The 16,417-nt window shown below is 53.7% G+C and overlaps 1 protein-coding gene across 1 annotated transcript; it reads right to left on the bottom strand.

Moving 5' to 3' along the window:
- Positions 1-12: 12 nt before the first annotated feature.
- HAAO (3-hydroxyanthranilate 3,4-dioxygenase) lies at positions 13-15,065 on the bottom strand. Its single transcript, XM_003983932.6, has 10 exons — positions 14,935-15,065; positions 12,384-12,462; positions 7,110-7,193; positions 6,690-6,796; positions 3,484-3,573; positions 3,108-3,151; positions 2,694-2,839; positions 795-863; positions 526-608; positions 13-422 (listed from the first exon to the last, which is right to left on the bottom strand). Exons 1-10 carry the CDS (start codon positions 15,012-15,014, stop codon positions 344-346), a joined length of 861 nt encoding a protein of 286 aa, XP_003983981.1. The 5' UTR covers positions 15,015-15,065; the 3' UTR covers positions 13-343.
- Positions 15,066-16,417: the final 1,352 nt, after the last annotated feature.

The raw sequence follows: 16,417 nt of genomic DNA on the forward strand, positions 1-16,417 counted from the left end.
CATGCGGATACATGAGTGTCCACCAGGAAGCCTTTATTGAGGGCCTTTTCGGTGGCAGGCAAGTGCTGTGCTGAGTATGTGGGGACAGAGGGATGGAGAGGCAGCCCCGCCTCAAGGAGCAGACCAGCTAGCAGAACCGTGCAGGGCAGTGAGCAGAGAGCTGTTAGAGGAGAAGGGGTGAGACCAGCCCCCCAAGAGCCTGGCATCTCAGCTGAGAGGATGATGATGATGTCCAGGGTCCAGCTCCAGGACGCTGAGTGGCTCAGCAGTGGTACATGCAGAAGCAGAGAGGGCAGGAGACTGATGGTGGGGGGGAGGCTGTTTTGGGGTCACACTCAGAGGATCACCCCAGGGGCTTCTTGCGGGCAGGATCCTGAGTCACAGCCAGGGCCACAGAGCCTTGCCCTCGCTCCCAGGCATACCTGTGGAGACACGGGTGGGCAGGGGTCAGACAGTTGGGCCCTGAGGATCCCAGGGAAAGGAGCGGGCTCCCACAGCTGGGGGAAAGTCCTCCCGTGCACTCACGCATTCCCAGCTGGCACCAAGAGGCTATCATCGGGGGCCAGGCTCAGGCGCTGTTCCCCAATTGTCACCACAGAGGAGCCCTCCTGGGAAAGAGGAGCAGGAGAACTGAATGGAGGCTGTTGGGCCTCAACACCTGTCCAAGAGTCCCTGAGTCTGCCTTGGCAAGGAGGCCCTGGGAGCTGCCCCAGGCTCTGGGAGTCCAAAGTCCAGGAGCAGCCTGTCCCCATGGGCAGAAGGATGTACCACCCTCTCCCAGGGGCCCCACTTGCCAACTGCCACAGCCACACATCCACGTCCTGTCTTGGGCCTTTGCTGCTGCCTTGTCCATGGACAATCACCTGGTAGGAAGTGACATACATCTTTCTGTTGCTTCTGCCCCACATAGGAGATGGTCTTGAACCTGGCCCCCGGACACCAGGCCCACAGCCCCAGGCACAGCCTTATCTTCATGTGTAGAGCAAAGACCGGGACTCAGAGAGGAAGGCTGCCAGGCCCAGGCTTCCCTGCTGCATCCGTGATGAACAGAGCTGCCCACATGTTATCTGGGATCACACATGCTTGCCTTTCACACACACATGCACATCGGATTCCTCTGATGCCCATCACAACTACTGCTGACCCATGTGAAGGCATGACTGCCAGGGGCACACTTGGGACACACACACTTGCGTGTACACGGCCTAGTGTGGACTTATGTATCACACATACATAGTTCCCCAGAGTGCCCACCTCCCTTCTTCCATGAGATTCTGGCCTAAGAATGAGGAAGGAGATGGGTGGGGATGAACCTCTTTGGCCTGCATTCGCCTGGAAGCACACAGCTACTGTGCAGGCTGTGCTCCTGCTGGCCCAGAGTGGGACTCAGTAGATACCTGTCACCATAAACCGGAGCAGGTGGGAGCAGGGGTGTGAAAGAGGTGGAAGGCGGGGCCATGAGGCCAGTTGGTGCTGAAGGCCATTGCCCTGATGGGCTGGGAGGGGCTTTGTGGTGTGCACCTGCTTTCACAGCCCCGTGTAAGCTCAGGTGTCTGCAGGCCAGACCTTTCAGGGCAGGTCTGTATCCAGTGAGCATCTCTCCACGAGAATGTCTAATTCAAACAGCAAGGGATGTGCCAGTGGCAAACTGTAAAGCACAAGCAAGCACGAGCCTCCTAGCAGGTCTCCTCGCCTCCACGCTTGCCCTTGCCTTCTGATCCTGTCCCCACACAGTACAGTGATCTTTCTGAAGGGGGATTCGTCATCTCCCTGCTTTAATGCTTGGGGGAAGCTCTGTTGTCTCCAGGATAAATCCTTACACCTTGTCCAGCCCAGGAGACCTGTCAGGACCTGGGCACTGCTTGCTACTCCTGCCATCTAGCAATGGTGCCTGCTGCCTTCACTCCTGGCTCCTGCTGTCCCCTGTCCTGGCTCCTGCCAACCTCAGCTACTTGCAGTGCCAGGCTGTTTCAAGCTTCCATGCCCTTACTCATGCTTCTCCCTCACTTGGGATGCTCTCAGTCTCCCTTTCTTCCTTTTGCAAATGCCTAAATTTGCTTTAAAATACAGCTTACACATCACCTCCTCCAGGAAGTCTTCCCTGACTTCCCTCCCAGCCTGGGTTCCACCTTTATTGTCCTATGGCTTGCTGAAGCTTCTCTATCAAATAACATACCACGTGATTATGGTAATTGTTGAACTTGTCTGTTTATCAGACCATACACTCTTCGAGGCAGTGACTCTAATTTTCCTACCAAAGCCAGACACATAATAAGCACTCAATAAATGTTGAATGAAAGAAGGCCAGCTTGGTTTGGGTGGGTCTCTCCCTGTTCATCACTCCACCCACCCCTCACCCCCCAGGCACCTCTCTTCCTTCTGGCTCCCCAGGCTAACACTGGCCAAAGGCTCAGGAATTCCTAATAGAGAGATAACTCTAAACCCTCAGGAACTAGTCAGTAGATGGGACAACTCCTACTCTGAAGGCAAAGAAAGACTGCTTGAGACCATGTACTCCACTCATAGCAAAGTCATCATTCTCTGAGTCAAGGAGAAAACAGGAAGGCCTCTGTTCATGTCACAACTTCCCAAACTCTGTGTGTGTGTGTGTGTGTGTGTGTGTGTGTGTGTGATTAGTTACCATTTCCTAGGGCTGCTAGGTAGATGTCCTGAGTGGCCCAGGGCTTCATTACCTGTGTCTCATAGGTGTCCCCAAAAAGGCTGAGGGGAGTGCCTGCCTGCAGCTCTCTGCGGTGGCGATCCAGCCAGGCCTCCAGGGACATCGGCTCCATGACAGATCGGGTGCTCAGGGGGAATGGCGGTTCCTTGAGCAGCTGGTCTGCACCCACAGCACAGCTGTGTCAGTGGCCTCTGGCCCAGCCTGCCCAGCCCCAGCAGGCCCAGGGGTCCCAGCTCTAAATCACCAGAATGGGCTCTGGAGCCAGCTCAAGCCCCAAGCAGCCATGTGGAGGGTACTATTTGGTGCCATGATCTCACACTCTGGGTACCAGGCAGAGTCCTCAAAAGGAGACTGGCACTCTGGGCCAAGACCCATTCTACTCTGGGAAAGCAGAGAGGGAGGAGGAAAGGTGGTTCAGGGGGCTCACCAGGGATGGGCTCTCCTGTTTTGTGCTGCTCAGAGCTGAAGAACCTGCAGGGAGAAATGGGGAGGAGGAGTGGCCAGTGAGACACACATGTACACACATACTCGTGTACTCTCAGGTGTGGGAGCCCACACCCTCGTAGGCCCCCCACAACTTGCTGTGGGTTCCCCTCGCTTCCAGCCCCATGGAGCAGTCCCCTCCTCCCCACCCCCCCAGGCCCTCCCACCCCAGGAGGGCCGACCTCCCCCACCAAATCCCAGGCATAATGGCTCCAATGTGGGGGCTACTTCTACAGAGTATCGCTGGGATGGGTCTGCCCTTCCCGGCCGGTGCAGGGGGCCTCAGAGAGCAAGATGCAGGGGCTGGGCTGGGGGCTCACTCCTGGATGATGGGGGCCAACTGTGTGCCAAGGTCCTCGCAGTAGAACCACTTCTCAAACAGGACGTCCGTGGTGTCCCCCACGTAGTACCTGCCAGAGCAAAGGACAGGCAACCCAGCTCCCCACCTGGATAGCCTCAGGCAGCCTGGCTCTGCTTGTGGAAGTCTGGGCCCCAGCTAGCCCTGCAGAGCTGGCTGCCTGCTTCACCCTGTTAGCACACCCTAGTGGCCAATGCTTGCTTGCCCAAACCTGGCTCTCCCCAAAGCACCGTGTACCTCAAATTCCGGAGTGGGTATTATTGACCCCATTTGCCTTCCTGGCTCCCCAAACTTTACAAAATGGATAGGGACTGTGAGGCTCAGAGAAGCTGGGTAACTTGGCAAGGATTACATAGCATTACAAGATCTGAGAGTCTTAGAAACACAGAAAACATCAATTACAAAGAGGAAGCCAAGGCTGAGCCTGAATACGGGGCCTGTGGCTGGATGCTCTGCCTGCCTGCTGAGCTCTAGATCAGAGCGCATGGAACCTTAAGAATCCAACATGCAGAAGATGCCCCCCAGATGAGGTGTCCTGCTCCTTGAAGGGTAATGGATGCCTTTGAGAATTGGAGCAAAGCACTAGACCTCTTCTCCAGAGGGAGGTCATTGTGCACGGGCGCACAGTCTCTAGGAAAGTCTTGGAAGCCCACCCAATCCCCAGCCTGGCTCGGTGAGCTCCTCCGCTAGCAGATGGGGGCCGTGCGTCAGGCCCCTGTGTGTGCAACACTTCCGCCTGACCGAATGTCTAACCTCAGCCTCAGCTCCCAGGGCCCAGGCCAGCTCTGTCCACTTTTCAACCCCTCCCGAAAAAGAGAAGTGGTCCTGCTCATGGGACATGGTTTACAGACCCACTGCATCCACCTCGTCTGGCACCTCACGTTCTATCCTGGCATGGAGCTGGTCACAAGAAGCATGCCTTCAGAGTGGCATTTTAATGCTGAGTCCCTGGCTTTTACTAAGGGTCAAAAGTAGCCAGAGGCACCTGGCTGGCTCAGTCGGTGGAGCAGGTGACTTGACCTCGGGGCTGTGGGTTTGAGCCCCACATTGGGTGTAGAGATTACTTAAAAATAAATCTTAAGGGGAAAAAAGGCATCCAGATAAAATCTGTTATTGAATTTGCTATAAAAATGTTACTGAGGACACTGTCCACTCTGTCACTAAAGACTCCCTTATATAAAGTCCCATGTGAAAAATTATTTTGGAATTGAAAGGCAGGGCTCTGTTTCTACAACAGACCATTATGCAGTAGATCAGTATATGCAACCACTAACATTAAGGGGGTTTTTGTTGTTGTTTTTTAGAGAGAGAGCATATGCCTGAGCAGGGAGGGGCAGAGGGGGAGAGAGAGAGAGAATGAGAGTGAGAGAGGGAGAGAGAGAGAGAGAGAGAGAATAAAAAAATTTTTTTTTAATTTATTTGTTTTGAGAGAGAGAGCAAGCAGGGAGGGTAGGGGCAGAGAAAGAATCCCAAGCAGGCTCTGAGCTGTCAGCTTGAAGCCTGATGTGGGGCTGGAACTCACAAAGTGTGAGATCATGACCTGAACTGAAACCAAGAGTGGGACGCTTAATAGACTGAGCCACCCAGGCGCCTTGGTTTTCTCTTTATTGTTATTTGTTTTATTGAGATATCATTCACATAACAAAATTTATCCCTTTCCTGACAAATAATTTTAACTTTGTTTATTTGCTTTCTTTTACTTTTCCTGATTTCAAGACAGGTGATTACAAAAAAGGGAAGCATTAAAAAATATCCATTGTAGGGGTGCCTGGGTGGCGCAGTCGGTTAAACGTCCGACTTCAGCCAGGTCACGATCTCGCGGTCCGTGAGTTCGAGCCCCGCATCCGGCTCTGGGCTGGTGGCTCGGAGCCTGGAGCCGGTTTCCGGTTCTGTGTCTCCCTCTCTCTCTGCCCCTCCCCCGTTCATGCTCTGTCTCTCTCTGTCCCCAAAATAAATAAAAAACGTTGAAAAAAAAATTAAAAAAAATATCCATTGTAACAGAAAATACGGGGCAAAGTATCCTGATGTCAGGAATTTGTTGAGAAATTTTAACTTTCTTAATTAAAAAACAAAAAAAATAGTTTAGCTTTTGGACAAATCTGTGTCCTTCTGAGCCACAGGCTGCATCAGATAATAACTAGGTGACTGATTGGAACCCAGTGGGAACTCAGCTATAGAAAGAGTGCCCCCCCTCAGCACTGGTGTTTGTCCCTTCCTTGGTGCTTTTTTTTAACTTTTTTCCTTCAGTTTTATTTATTTTATTTTATTTTATTTATTTTTTTTATTTTAATTAATTAATTTATTAATTAATTAATTTATTTATTTGAGAGAGAGAGAGCACAAGCAGGGGAAGGGCAGAGAGAGGGAGAGAGAATTCCAAGCCGGCTCTGCACTGTCAGTGCACAGCCTGATGCAGGGCTCAAACCCACGAACCATGAGATCACGACCTGAGCCGAAGTCAGATGCTCAACTGACCGAGCCACCCAGGCCCCCCTGTCCCTTCCTTGGTGCTTACTCATGCTCCTATCTAGATTGTCCTGACCCTAATTTCCTATTTCTCTACTATGTCAGCTCTTCCACTTTCTAGCAAACTCAACTTCCCTGTGCCCAGTCTCTTTGTCTATAAAGTACAGATGATAACAGTACCTACCCCATAGGATCCCTGGTGGGTTAGATGGATAAATACACCTGAAGCACTTGCCTGGTGCTCTAGCAAATGTCATACACATGTTAGCACTGGTTGTGGAATGAGCTGGGGTAGAGAAATAAGCCAAGGGCATCCTGGCAGAGACTGAATAAATCCTGGGGTTGGAGGCTGGGAGGAGCAGCAGTGTGCCTGGCTGCCCTGGCCAGGGGGCTCTGACTTTGGCATCCCCACTCCCAAATCCCTGCAGACCTCAGTGTGGGAAGCACAAGTTCCGGTCCCAGCCGGAGCCTTTAGGCTGAATGGGCTCCCAGGGGGTCAAGAGGGCATCCTTCCCTAACCCCATCATCAACTGCACGCCACCACCTCCCCTACCCTGTCCCCGTCAGCCAGCAAACACAGGGGCTGCACTGCTTCTGACCCTCTCAGTGGCCAGGAAGTGCTTTCTCAGGTCCGTCTAGTGTTCTTTCCTCTGCTGCTTGCCCCCTGTCTCTGCCCAAGACCCCCAGACAAGGCCCATTTACCTGAGCCCATCTAGCTCGGTTTTCAGCCGTCTCCGTTCAATGACCAGCCCCACAGTGTCAGCAAACCTCTGCGGAGAGTGGGGTACCCCAGCAGGCAGGAGGAATATCTGCAGTGGTGGGGACAAGGTGCCAGCAAGGATGCAATCCCCTCACAGAGACCTTGATGCCCGCAGTGTCCTGGCCTCCCCAACCGACCCACAGGGTCCACCCAGCCCACCTCTCTGCCAGCCTCCAGCTGGGAACTGGAGGGAATGTCAGGCCTTACTGAGGATGGAAAGTTCACAGGAGGAAGGGCCTGAGGACCAGGAAGGGAGGCCAGACAGGGCAGGGAGGACACACTCCAACCAAACTCAGGATGAGTGGACGATGGGTTTCTGCTCCGTGGTCCTTCACCACCCGTCCCCTGGGGCCCAGCCTCACTTCTCCCTGCCGAATGGTCACATCCCGGTGTTTTCCTCGCTCCAGGACTTGAAGAACCATGTCGCCCTTGAACTGGTAAAATACCTGTGGGACAGGACAGCAGACAGGCTCAGACCCTCCCCCATCCCTCTTCCAGGTCCTTGGCTGGAGTTCTGACCCGGAAACTTGAGAAACTTCCTGAAGACCTTTATGAGCAGTTCTGTCACTCCTGCCCCGAGCCCCCAGCCTCCCCTGACACATGCTACAGATGGGTGTGCTGGGGACACACAGGATCACATCTTGATATGCAAGTGATGACTGAAGTACCTGGGACAGAATAGCTGGTTTCTGGTGTGCGGGCAGGAGGCTGGCTGAGAGGCTCACTGGGGAATTCAGTGAGCTCTTCAGGTAAGGAGATGCGCCCCCGTACTGTGTCCCAGTGTCTGTGCAAGCACTCTCCTATACATTATCAGAAATCTTTACCACAGCCTCCAAAGGTATTATTAGCCCCATTTTCTATAGAAAGGAAAAAAAGAAAAAGGCTCAAAGTGAAGCAACCTGCCCAAGGTCGCCCAGTTAGTCCTGGAGCTACACTTTGGACCTGAGTCTGTGTGTAGCTCTGGAGCTTGTGCTGGCTCCCCCGGCCACCTGATGCCCCCACACGGACGGGCAGGGCAGCATCTGTTCAAATGCCTTTGGAGTTCGCTGTGTAAATGGTGGGCCAGCAGGAAGCCAGGAAGCCTGCGGGGGCAGGTGGCTGTGGGGATGGGAGCACTCACCTCCTATCTCCCTGGGGGTCCCTACTATGTTTTTTCTATTCCATCCTAAATTCCTAAATAATGTGTTTACTGAGATCACCCCAAGGCACGGGGAGTAGGAGGCAGGCATGTTTTTTCTCCACCAGTCCCACATGGCACAGGTGTTAAAAGCCCCAGCCAAACAGTTGAAGGGGTGTTATTAGTAACTATTGTTATCATGTGAGCAGTTAGAGGTTCCTGTCACCGTATCTACTAAGAGAAATCAAGGCAAGCGCAGGGAAACTAGAGAAACGTGGCGAGGTGGCGTGACCCCTCTGATGGGCAATCTGGCAATGGGTAGGGAGAACCCCCACCGCTCACACCCATGCGCAGTGGCCTGAGGGGCTTCTGGGGATGCAGGACCCGCAGTGCTGAAACCAGGAAAGTCCAGGACAGTTGGCCGCTTTGCACTCTTGCCCTAGCATTTCTGTCTCTATGAAGGTGGCTGCAGCGATTCAGAAAGGCACCTCTCTCCTGGTGTATAAACATGGCTGTTTGGTCGCAGGGCATCGTAGTTAAAAGCATAGATTCCAATGTCACCTGGCCCTCAGCTCAGCCAGGTCCCCGTGTACCCTTGGTCAATTCAGTTAGTCTCTCTGTGCCTACATTTCTTCCTTTATAAAATGACAGTATCTACGCAGGACGTTGTTGTGAATTCTGCCCAGGGTGCTGTGCACCGATGTACCTAGCACATAGCACTCAATAAACCTCTAGCTGTTAATATTAGTGGTGCGGGAGTAGCAACAAGAATGCTAATAATAATAATAGGGGAAACGCCATTCTTTTATGATAGAGTCAAAATATGGAACATTATATAGCTATTAAAAACTATGTTGTTTTTTTTAATGTTTATTTATTTATTTATTTTTTTTTTTTTTTTTAAATTTTTTTTAACGTTTATTTTTGAGACAGAGAGAGACAGAGCACGAACGGGAGAGGGTCAGAGGAGAGGGAGACACAGAATCGGAAACAGGCTCCAGGCTCTGAGCGGTCAGCCCAGAGCCCGACGCGGGGCTCGAGCTCACGGATGTGAGATCGTGACCTGAGCTGAAGTCGGCCGCTTAACCAACTGAGCCACCCAGGCGCCCCTAATGTTTATTTATTTTTGAGAGAGAGACACACAGAACACAAGCTAGGAGAGGCAGAGAGAGAGGGAGACACAGAATCCAAAGCAGGATCCAGGCTCTGAGCTGTCGGCACAGAGCCTGACGTGGGACTTGAACTCACAAATTGTGAGATCATGACCCGAGCTGAAGTCAGATGCTTAACTAACTGAGCCACCCAGGCGCCCCTAAACACTATGTTTTTGAATAACTGAATAAAATGGGAAAATGGTGAATGCTTAATGTGCGTTAAAAGCAAGATTCAAAACCACACCTAGCAGGATTCAAATTATGCAGTGATGGATGTATAAATGCGTGTTCACAGTTGGTCTCCTGAATGGTGGCATTCTGAATGAGGTACACATTTGTCTTTTCTGTATTTTGTATGTTTTCTACAATAAGCAATATTTACTTTTATTATTTAAAAAAAACCAGACACGTTATTTAAAACAAATAAAAAACCTACTAGGCTCCCTTAGGGAGCAATTCTGTAACAACTGCCCCCACCCCAGTTGGGAGAAAGCCCCTGTGCGTGAGGGGAGGGTCCTTCCACAGATGGAGGAAGAGGAAACAGGGAGGGGGCCACAGACCTTAAGCCTGCAAATATCAGGGAAAGCTGGGATGGAGGTAGGATCTGGAGTGATGGTCTAGGCCAGATTCAAGCCCTTTCCAGGCAGGCTACGAAGTGTCAGCAGCCCTCAAACAAAAACATAGGAAGGAAGTGGCGTCTTGCCTCTCTGCCCAGACGCCTTCCCTATGATGAGGGACAGGCCTAGCCTGGAGCAGAGGTGCAGGTCCTGAGCAGCAGAAAATTCCAAGCAGCCATGGGCAATCCAAAAAGAATTATGTTCCACTTGGAAGTAAATGATGTTTGGGACCTGGGGCTAGCGAGGAGACTAACTGTACCTGCTCAGGCAGATATTAAATCAGATCCGGCCTCCAAGGCCTTACGGGGGCTGGGGTCCAGAGAGCCCATGTGTCTTAACATTTTATTTTAACGTGTATTCATTTTTGAGAGACAGAGCATGAGCTGGGGAGGGGGCGGGGCACAGAGAGAAGCGGAGACTGAAGCAGGCTCCAGGTTCTGAGCTGTCAGCAGAGCCCGAGGCAGGGCTTGAACTCAGGAACCACAAAATCATGACCTGAGTTGAAACTGGATGCCCAACGACTGAGCCATCCAGGCGCCCCTAGAGAGGCTGTGTGTCTTAAGCACCTTCTCTGCACCAGGCTCTGTGCACATACATACTTTATACATACTGAATCCTTCCACCAGGCAGGGGCCAGTGTCCCCATGTGCTGCAAGAAAACAGGCTCAGAGAGGTGGCATGATGTGACCTGCCTAAGATCACATGGGTGATAAGAGGCAGAGCCTTCAGCCCAGGTCTGGCTGACCCCCTTGTATCTGTGCCTCTCAAGAGAAGTAGTGGGGTAAATGGAATACATGTGGTGGGTGAAGCTGGGGACCCTGAAGGGCTGTTGCAGAAGCCTGAGCTCAGCAAGGAAGAAAATGTGGCTCAGGGATGCCTTTTTTCTCACCAAGGAGGAGCCTGGACCCTGGGCCTCGGGCGGCTCCCATAGCACAGCCTGGGTGAGGATAGGTTAGGAGCAGAGAAGATGCTGACCCTCAGCTCTGCAGCCTCCCAGGGCCCGTGGCTGGTGCTCTCCCCAACTTTAGGATGAGAACAAGCTGTCACAAACCCACTTCGAGCCAAATTCCTCCCAGTCACCTGAGTGTCCCTCCTGATAGGGGACACCTACTCAGGCCAGCCCTCCTCATCTGCTAGCCATTCTGCTTGATCACTGCTTGGCCTGGGCCTCTCAGTGGACACCCATCTGTACTACCAGAGCAGCTTGGGGAGACCCAAAAGTGCGGTATGGGGTAGAGGTGGGAGGGGCCAGGGGAAGGAAAGAGGGAGGGAGAAAGGAAAGGTGGGCACTGACACCAGGGCTAATTGAGCAGAAGCCTCTGGAAAACCAGATGAGGGGCCTGAGGCTCACCGAGGCAGGCAAAGAAACCCTGCAACAGGCCTAGTTTCCCCCCTGGTGGCCACTCCCAATCCCATCCTGTCTTGTCTTTGAGGATTCTCCTGCTGATTTTTCCCACAGAGGAAAACAGTTTCCCGTGAGGTGTGCTGAGAAGCAGGTGGCTAGGCTAGGAGAGCTAGGAGAGGTGAAGGGCTGGCCAGCTTTGCAAGGCTGCTTCTGTTGGCCTGGGGTCCTTACCCCCTTCCCTCCCCCCCCCCCAGGTGTTCTGTAAATATTTGTTAAGTGAAAGATTCTCCTGTGCTCCTTCCAGTTCTGGCTGTGGCTGAGAGGCCAGCAGTGGGGGTGGAGGCTGGACTCTGGACCTTGAACCTCTGCATCAGGGCCCTTAGGAGGTGGGTGGGAGTTCCCTATCCTGATCTTTTGTCACCAGAGATCCTGAGAGCTGGAAACCCACCTGTGTCCCTCTTTAAGGCGCCCCATCTTTTTCTTCCTTTTTTTTTTTTTTTTTTTGAGAGAGAGAGAGTGAGAGAGGGCACTGGAGAGGGGTAGAGGGAGAGGGAGAGAGATTCTTTTTCTTTTTAATTTTTTTAATGTTTATTTATTTATTGATTTATTTTTGAGAGAGAGAAAGAGGGACAGAGTACGTGTGGGGGAGGGGCAGAGAGACAGGGAGACACAGAATCCGAAGCAGGCTCCAGACTCTGAGCTGTCAGCACAGAGCTGGATGCAGGGCTCGAACTCATGAACTGCGAGATCATGACCTGAGCTGAAGACGGACGCTTAACCTACTGAGCCACCCAGGCACCCTTCATCTTTTTCTTTTAATTTTACTTTTGTTTGTTCACTTTCGCGTAGGTAGGCAGTACAGAAACACAGTTCAAAATTCAAGGTACAAAAGGGTATTCGGTGCAAATTCCCCCCACCCAACCTTCCCCTCTGTCAAACAGCTCCTAGGAACTGATATGTCTTTGGCCCTCTAGATAAGGAGGGGGCCTCCCGGCCCCAACCCTTCCCGGAGAACTAGGCTCCTGAGACCAGAGTGGAGCACCCAGGTCCCTCTCAGCATGCAGGTCTCAGTTGGGAGGCCAATCTTTCATATTCAGATTTTAGGAAGAGGGGATCAGGACTTCCCACCTGGCACATGGACGGCCCCTGTGTCCAGGACCAGGGGTGATGCCCAACAGTTAGAGCCTCCCTCTCATACCCACAGAGTCCGGGCTCTTTCTGGGGGCTCCCCCAGCAGAGTTGGAGCACGGAGCTGTTAGATGTGCCACTGTGATTTCAATCAAGCCCCCTTCATCCATCAGCCATCTGACCACCTCCTTTCTGTCCACAGGTTCTGGCTCCTGCTTGGGAAGTGTCCCCCTCCTTCAGGGCTATTAAAAAAGGGGGGGCAGTAGAAGGCCTACCTCCTCACCCTCCTCGATGTGGTAGTCCTTCCTGATGTTGGGGCCCCCGACGAACATGACTTTGAGCTGCTCCTGGTGCCTGCAATGGACAGGGGGGAGAGGTCCTGGATCAGCTCGTGGGACAGGACAGGAGGGGTGCCGGGGCCTGTGGGGGGCCTGAAAGGAGCCTGGGTACACCTGGGAGAGGTGACAGGGCTGTTTCTGCATCATTGTCCCTGTAATCTCTGACATTTGTCCCCCTCCCCTGTCATCCCAGTATGGCCTTGTTTATCCAAGAGTGTGTCTATGTGTGTCTGAGATTATACGTGTGAACCTGTGTCCTTCTGTATGTCTCGGTGTATCTGTGTGTGTGTCCCCAACATCCTCTGACCTAGTTGGGGGAGCAGCATGGTGGTGGATCGATCGCTTCGTCAACCAGGATCCCTGGCCTTGTTCAAGATCTCCAATTACAGGAGAGCAAACCACAGGCACCACTTCCTGGGCCTGGGGGCAGTGGAGGGGTAAAATGACCTTTATCTAACCCCCTCTCCCTAAGCTGTCTGATTATGAGACAGACTCTGCTTCTGGAAACTGCTGGCTTGAAGCTGTGAGGCAATTAGGGAAAGGAGTGGAGGGGAAAGCTGGATGCAGATAGCCTGAGACTGGAAGTGTTGGGGGTCTTGGTGGTGTGGGCGTGGTCTTGGGGAGCAATGACAAGAAGGTGGAACCAGGTCACCCCAGGCCACAAAAGCTCAGCTAAGCAGTTTGATCTTGGCCTGAGGGGCGCCAGGGAGCCTAGGAAAGTTTTTCTTTTTCAAATCAACTTTGTATAATTTAGGTACATATGGAAAGTCCTTGAATGAGCCCACTCAAGAACTATTTCAACCCATCAGCCAGATCATGTCTCTCCTCTGCTCAAAGCCCCCCAGCCATTTCATATGACCCCCTCCCCCACCTGACCCCAAATTCATATGTTGAAGTCTCACCCCCAGGACGTCAGAATGTAACCTAATTTTGAACTAGGGTCATTGCAGATATAACTGGTTAAGCCACGATGAGGTCACCCTGGAGTAGGGTAGGCCTCTAATCCTTATTAAAAGGGGAGAGATTTAGACACAGATACATTGACAGGAAGAGTGCCCTGCGAAGATGAGGACAGAGATCAGTGTGACGCAGCAGAAGCCAAAGAAGGCAAAGATTGCCACCAAGCCACCTGGAGCTAGGAGAGGCCTGGAGCAGACACTTCCTGAGTGCCCTAGCAAACACAGTGGGGGGCCCGCAGCTCTATTCCGCCCTGTGGCCCATTATGCCTGCCAGCCTCCACCCCTTGTCTGTTTGTATTTATTGGTTGCCTCCTCTCACCAAATGTCAGTCCCACCAGGAAGTGACTGTCAGTTTGTTTTCTGCTGCATCTCCAGTGTCCAGAACAGTACCTGGCATGTAAGTACTCAGTGAATACCTGCTGAATGAATAAAGGCAGGGCCTGCCTTTTGTGATTGTTAATACTGGGCCGTGTTGGAGGCCATGCTAGGGTGGGGGGCTGGAGGCAGGGGCAGTCCCTACCACCCAGGCTGGAAGGGACAAGGGTGGACCCAGAGCAGTGGCCAGAGGGCCGGGGAAGAGTAGAGGGAGGCGAGACACTGTTAGGGCACACTGGGGGACCTACAACCAGGCTGTACAGAGATGAAGTGGAGGAAAGGGGTGAGAGCAACATCAGTGGTAGAAGACACGCTGCTTTGAGGGGGATGTTGGCCATGAGCCGTGGCAATGCTGCACAGTGACCTAGAGCGTGGATTTTGGAGTCGAGCCCTTCCATGGGCTGGAGTCTGGATCCCATCCCGCACTAGCTGTGGGACACTGGGAGAGTTACCAGAATCCTGCCTCACGGAGCTAATGTGTGAGAACTACGTGAGAGGGTGTAAAAACACTGGGCACAGTGTCTAGCTTGTCAAAGTGTGAGACTGCGGCCATGCGGTTTGGGGTGCCAGGCCGTTGGGGATGTTCTGCTGACATGGGAGCGTCAGCGGGGAGCTGGGGAGCACACCAGGCAGGGCCCCAGGGCCCGGGAGGAGGGGAGGGAGGTGAAGGGGCCACAGGGGAGGGCCAGGTGGGCGTGTGTGTCCATCTGCAAAGAGAAGACTCGGGAGAGCACCAAATCAAGATCCTCCCACAGGAGCTGCTCCTCTGACATCACCCTCTGCCTGCAGGTTCTACTGCAATTCTGAGGCATGGAAAAACCACCTCCTCAAACTTCTGAGAGTCACTGGGGGTTGGAGACTGAGCCCAGGGAAAGGGTGGTGAGGTGCCACCTGCATCTCTCCTAGGCTCAGTCACTCAGCCATCTTCAGAAGTCAAGGTCACAATCTCCCAGGCAGAGTCACCAGAAAAGAGGAACAGATGAGGGCGGTGGAACCCGGAACAGCTTGCCCTCCCCCTCCCCTGAAGGCACAAGAGGATGGCAGACTTCTGGATCAAGGAACTGGGCACTGGAGGGTGAGGGATGTGGCGTGCAGACGGAGGAGGGAAAGGTGAGGGTAGAGGGCAGAAGGACGGGAGCGTCCCTGGGACTCACAGGAGCTTGTTGCAGACCGGGGGCAGGAAGGAGGCCCGGTTCTCCTCTACCCAAGTCTTCACCCTCACGGGACGCGCCATGGCAGCCCGGGAGCCCAATCTGGAACCGCGTGCACCCCGCGGGTATAGGAGGGCTCGGCTCCGCCCAGCGGCCCATTGGCCGCATTGTTCCTAGGCGTCCCGGGGGTCAAAGGGCGGGATACCCTCCCATCCCCCGCCTCGCGACTGCACAGTGTCTGAGCAGCGGACCGCGCGTGGCCCCTCTCGGACTTTGTTCCCGGCCCCGCGCCGCCCCCCGCGCCTCCCCGGGCTACCTCTGCCCAGCCTCCGCCAGGCGGCTTCCTGGCGGGGGAAGCGGTGCGTGCGGCGGGGGCGTCCCTGCTTCCCGCCGGGTTGGGGGCTCAACCCCCTGCACGTGCTAGGGCGCCACGCATATCGCCGGGGCCTAAGACGCAGGATCGCTAATGTGCCCAGTCTCCAGTCCCCAGACTTTCCGCCTGGACCCCAGGGAGACCCCGAAGGACAGACTGTGATGGGAGGAAGGAGGATTTGAAAATCCGAGCATCTGAATTCGGAGGTTCTGGCCTAGGATAGAAGCCTCTGTTTCCGCATCCGAGAAATGGCAATGTCTACACAGCCATCCTAGGGTTGCACAGCGGCCACCACTGGCACCGACTGATGTCAGCCCCTTTTCCCTCGAGGACGGCGGTGAGGCCAGAGTCCCCAGATTTAGTGAGTGCTGCTCGCTGGGCTCGGACTCACGCTGGGTGAGAGCGGAGAGCCGGGAAGGGACCGGCGCGCGACCCGGACCCGCACGCAGGTCCTACGTTCGCGGGTGGCCAGCAGAGCACCGACGAGGCGTCCTCACTGTTCTGAGCTCCTGCTGTGTCTTAGGGACATACTCAAGTCACATGACAATTCTGTGAGGGTTTTGTAGATGAAGAACCGAGCACTCGGTGTCCCAGCCCTCAGGAATCTCCGGGTCCGGGGATGGGGTGGGCGGACAAACCTGTACCAGTGCCGGCGGCTTGAAACAGGAGATCCGGGTGGGGGTGCGGGGCAGGGGAAGACAACCGGACACCTGCTGTCTTCTTTTTCCTTACGGACTCAGAATTCTTAGGAAAAAATGTGCTTTTGTGTTGGAGGAGGGTGAGGTGGGGAGGTGGTAGGTGGGGCAGGAGGAAAATAGCTCAGGCACTGACAGCAGAATCCAGATTATAGAGTTTAAGAAGTTCAAACTCAGGCGCTTGGGTGGCTCAGTCCGTTAAGCATCTGCTCCTGGCTCTGGCTTTTGGCTCGGGTCATGATCTCACTGTTGGTGGGATAGAGCTCTGTGCTGTCAATGCAGAGCCTGCTTGGGATTGTCTCTCTTCCTTCCTCGCTGCCCCTCCCCCTCTCTCACAATAAATAAATATAAACATTAAAAAAAATTCAAACTCCTCCTGCTCCTGCCCTCCTAGCTCACCTTGCCCCTTCCCTGCTGC

This window comes from Felis catus, chromosome A3 (genome assembly GCF_018350175.1).
Source record: "Felis catus isolate Fca126 chromosome A3, F.catus_Fca126_mat1.0, whole genome shotgun sequence".
In the NCBI taxonomy this organism is placed as follows: domain Eukaryota; kingdom Metazoa; phylum Chordata; class Mammalia; order Carnivora; family Felidae; genus Felis; species Felis catus.

Bases quoted from the DNA above. Each gene is read 5' to 3' on its own strand.
- HAAO (XM_003983932.6), bottom strand. From the start codon at position 15,014: ATGGCGCGTCCCGTGAGGGTGAAGACTTGGGTAGAGGAGAACCGGGCC. The intron at 3,152-3,483 runs GTGAGCCCCCAG...TTCTCCCTGCAG, and splicing joins TTGGCCCCCATCATCCAGGA to GTTCTTCAGCTCTGAGCAGC. The intron at 609-794 runs GCAAGTGGGGCC...CCTCTTTCCCAG, and splicing joins ATGTGTGGCTGTGGCAGTTG to GAGGGCTCCTCTGTGGTGAC.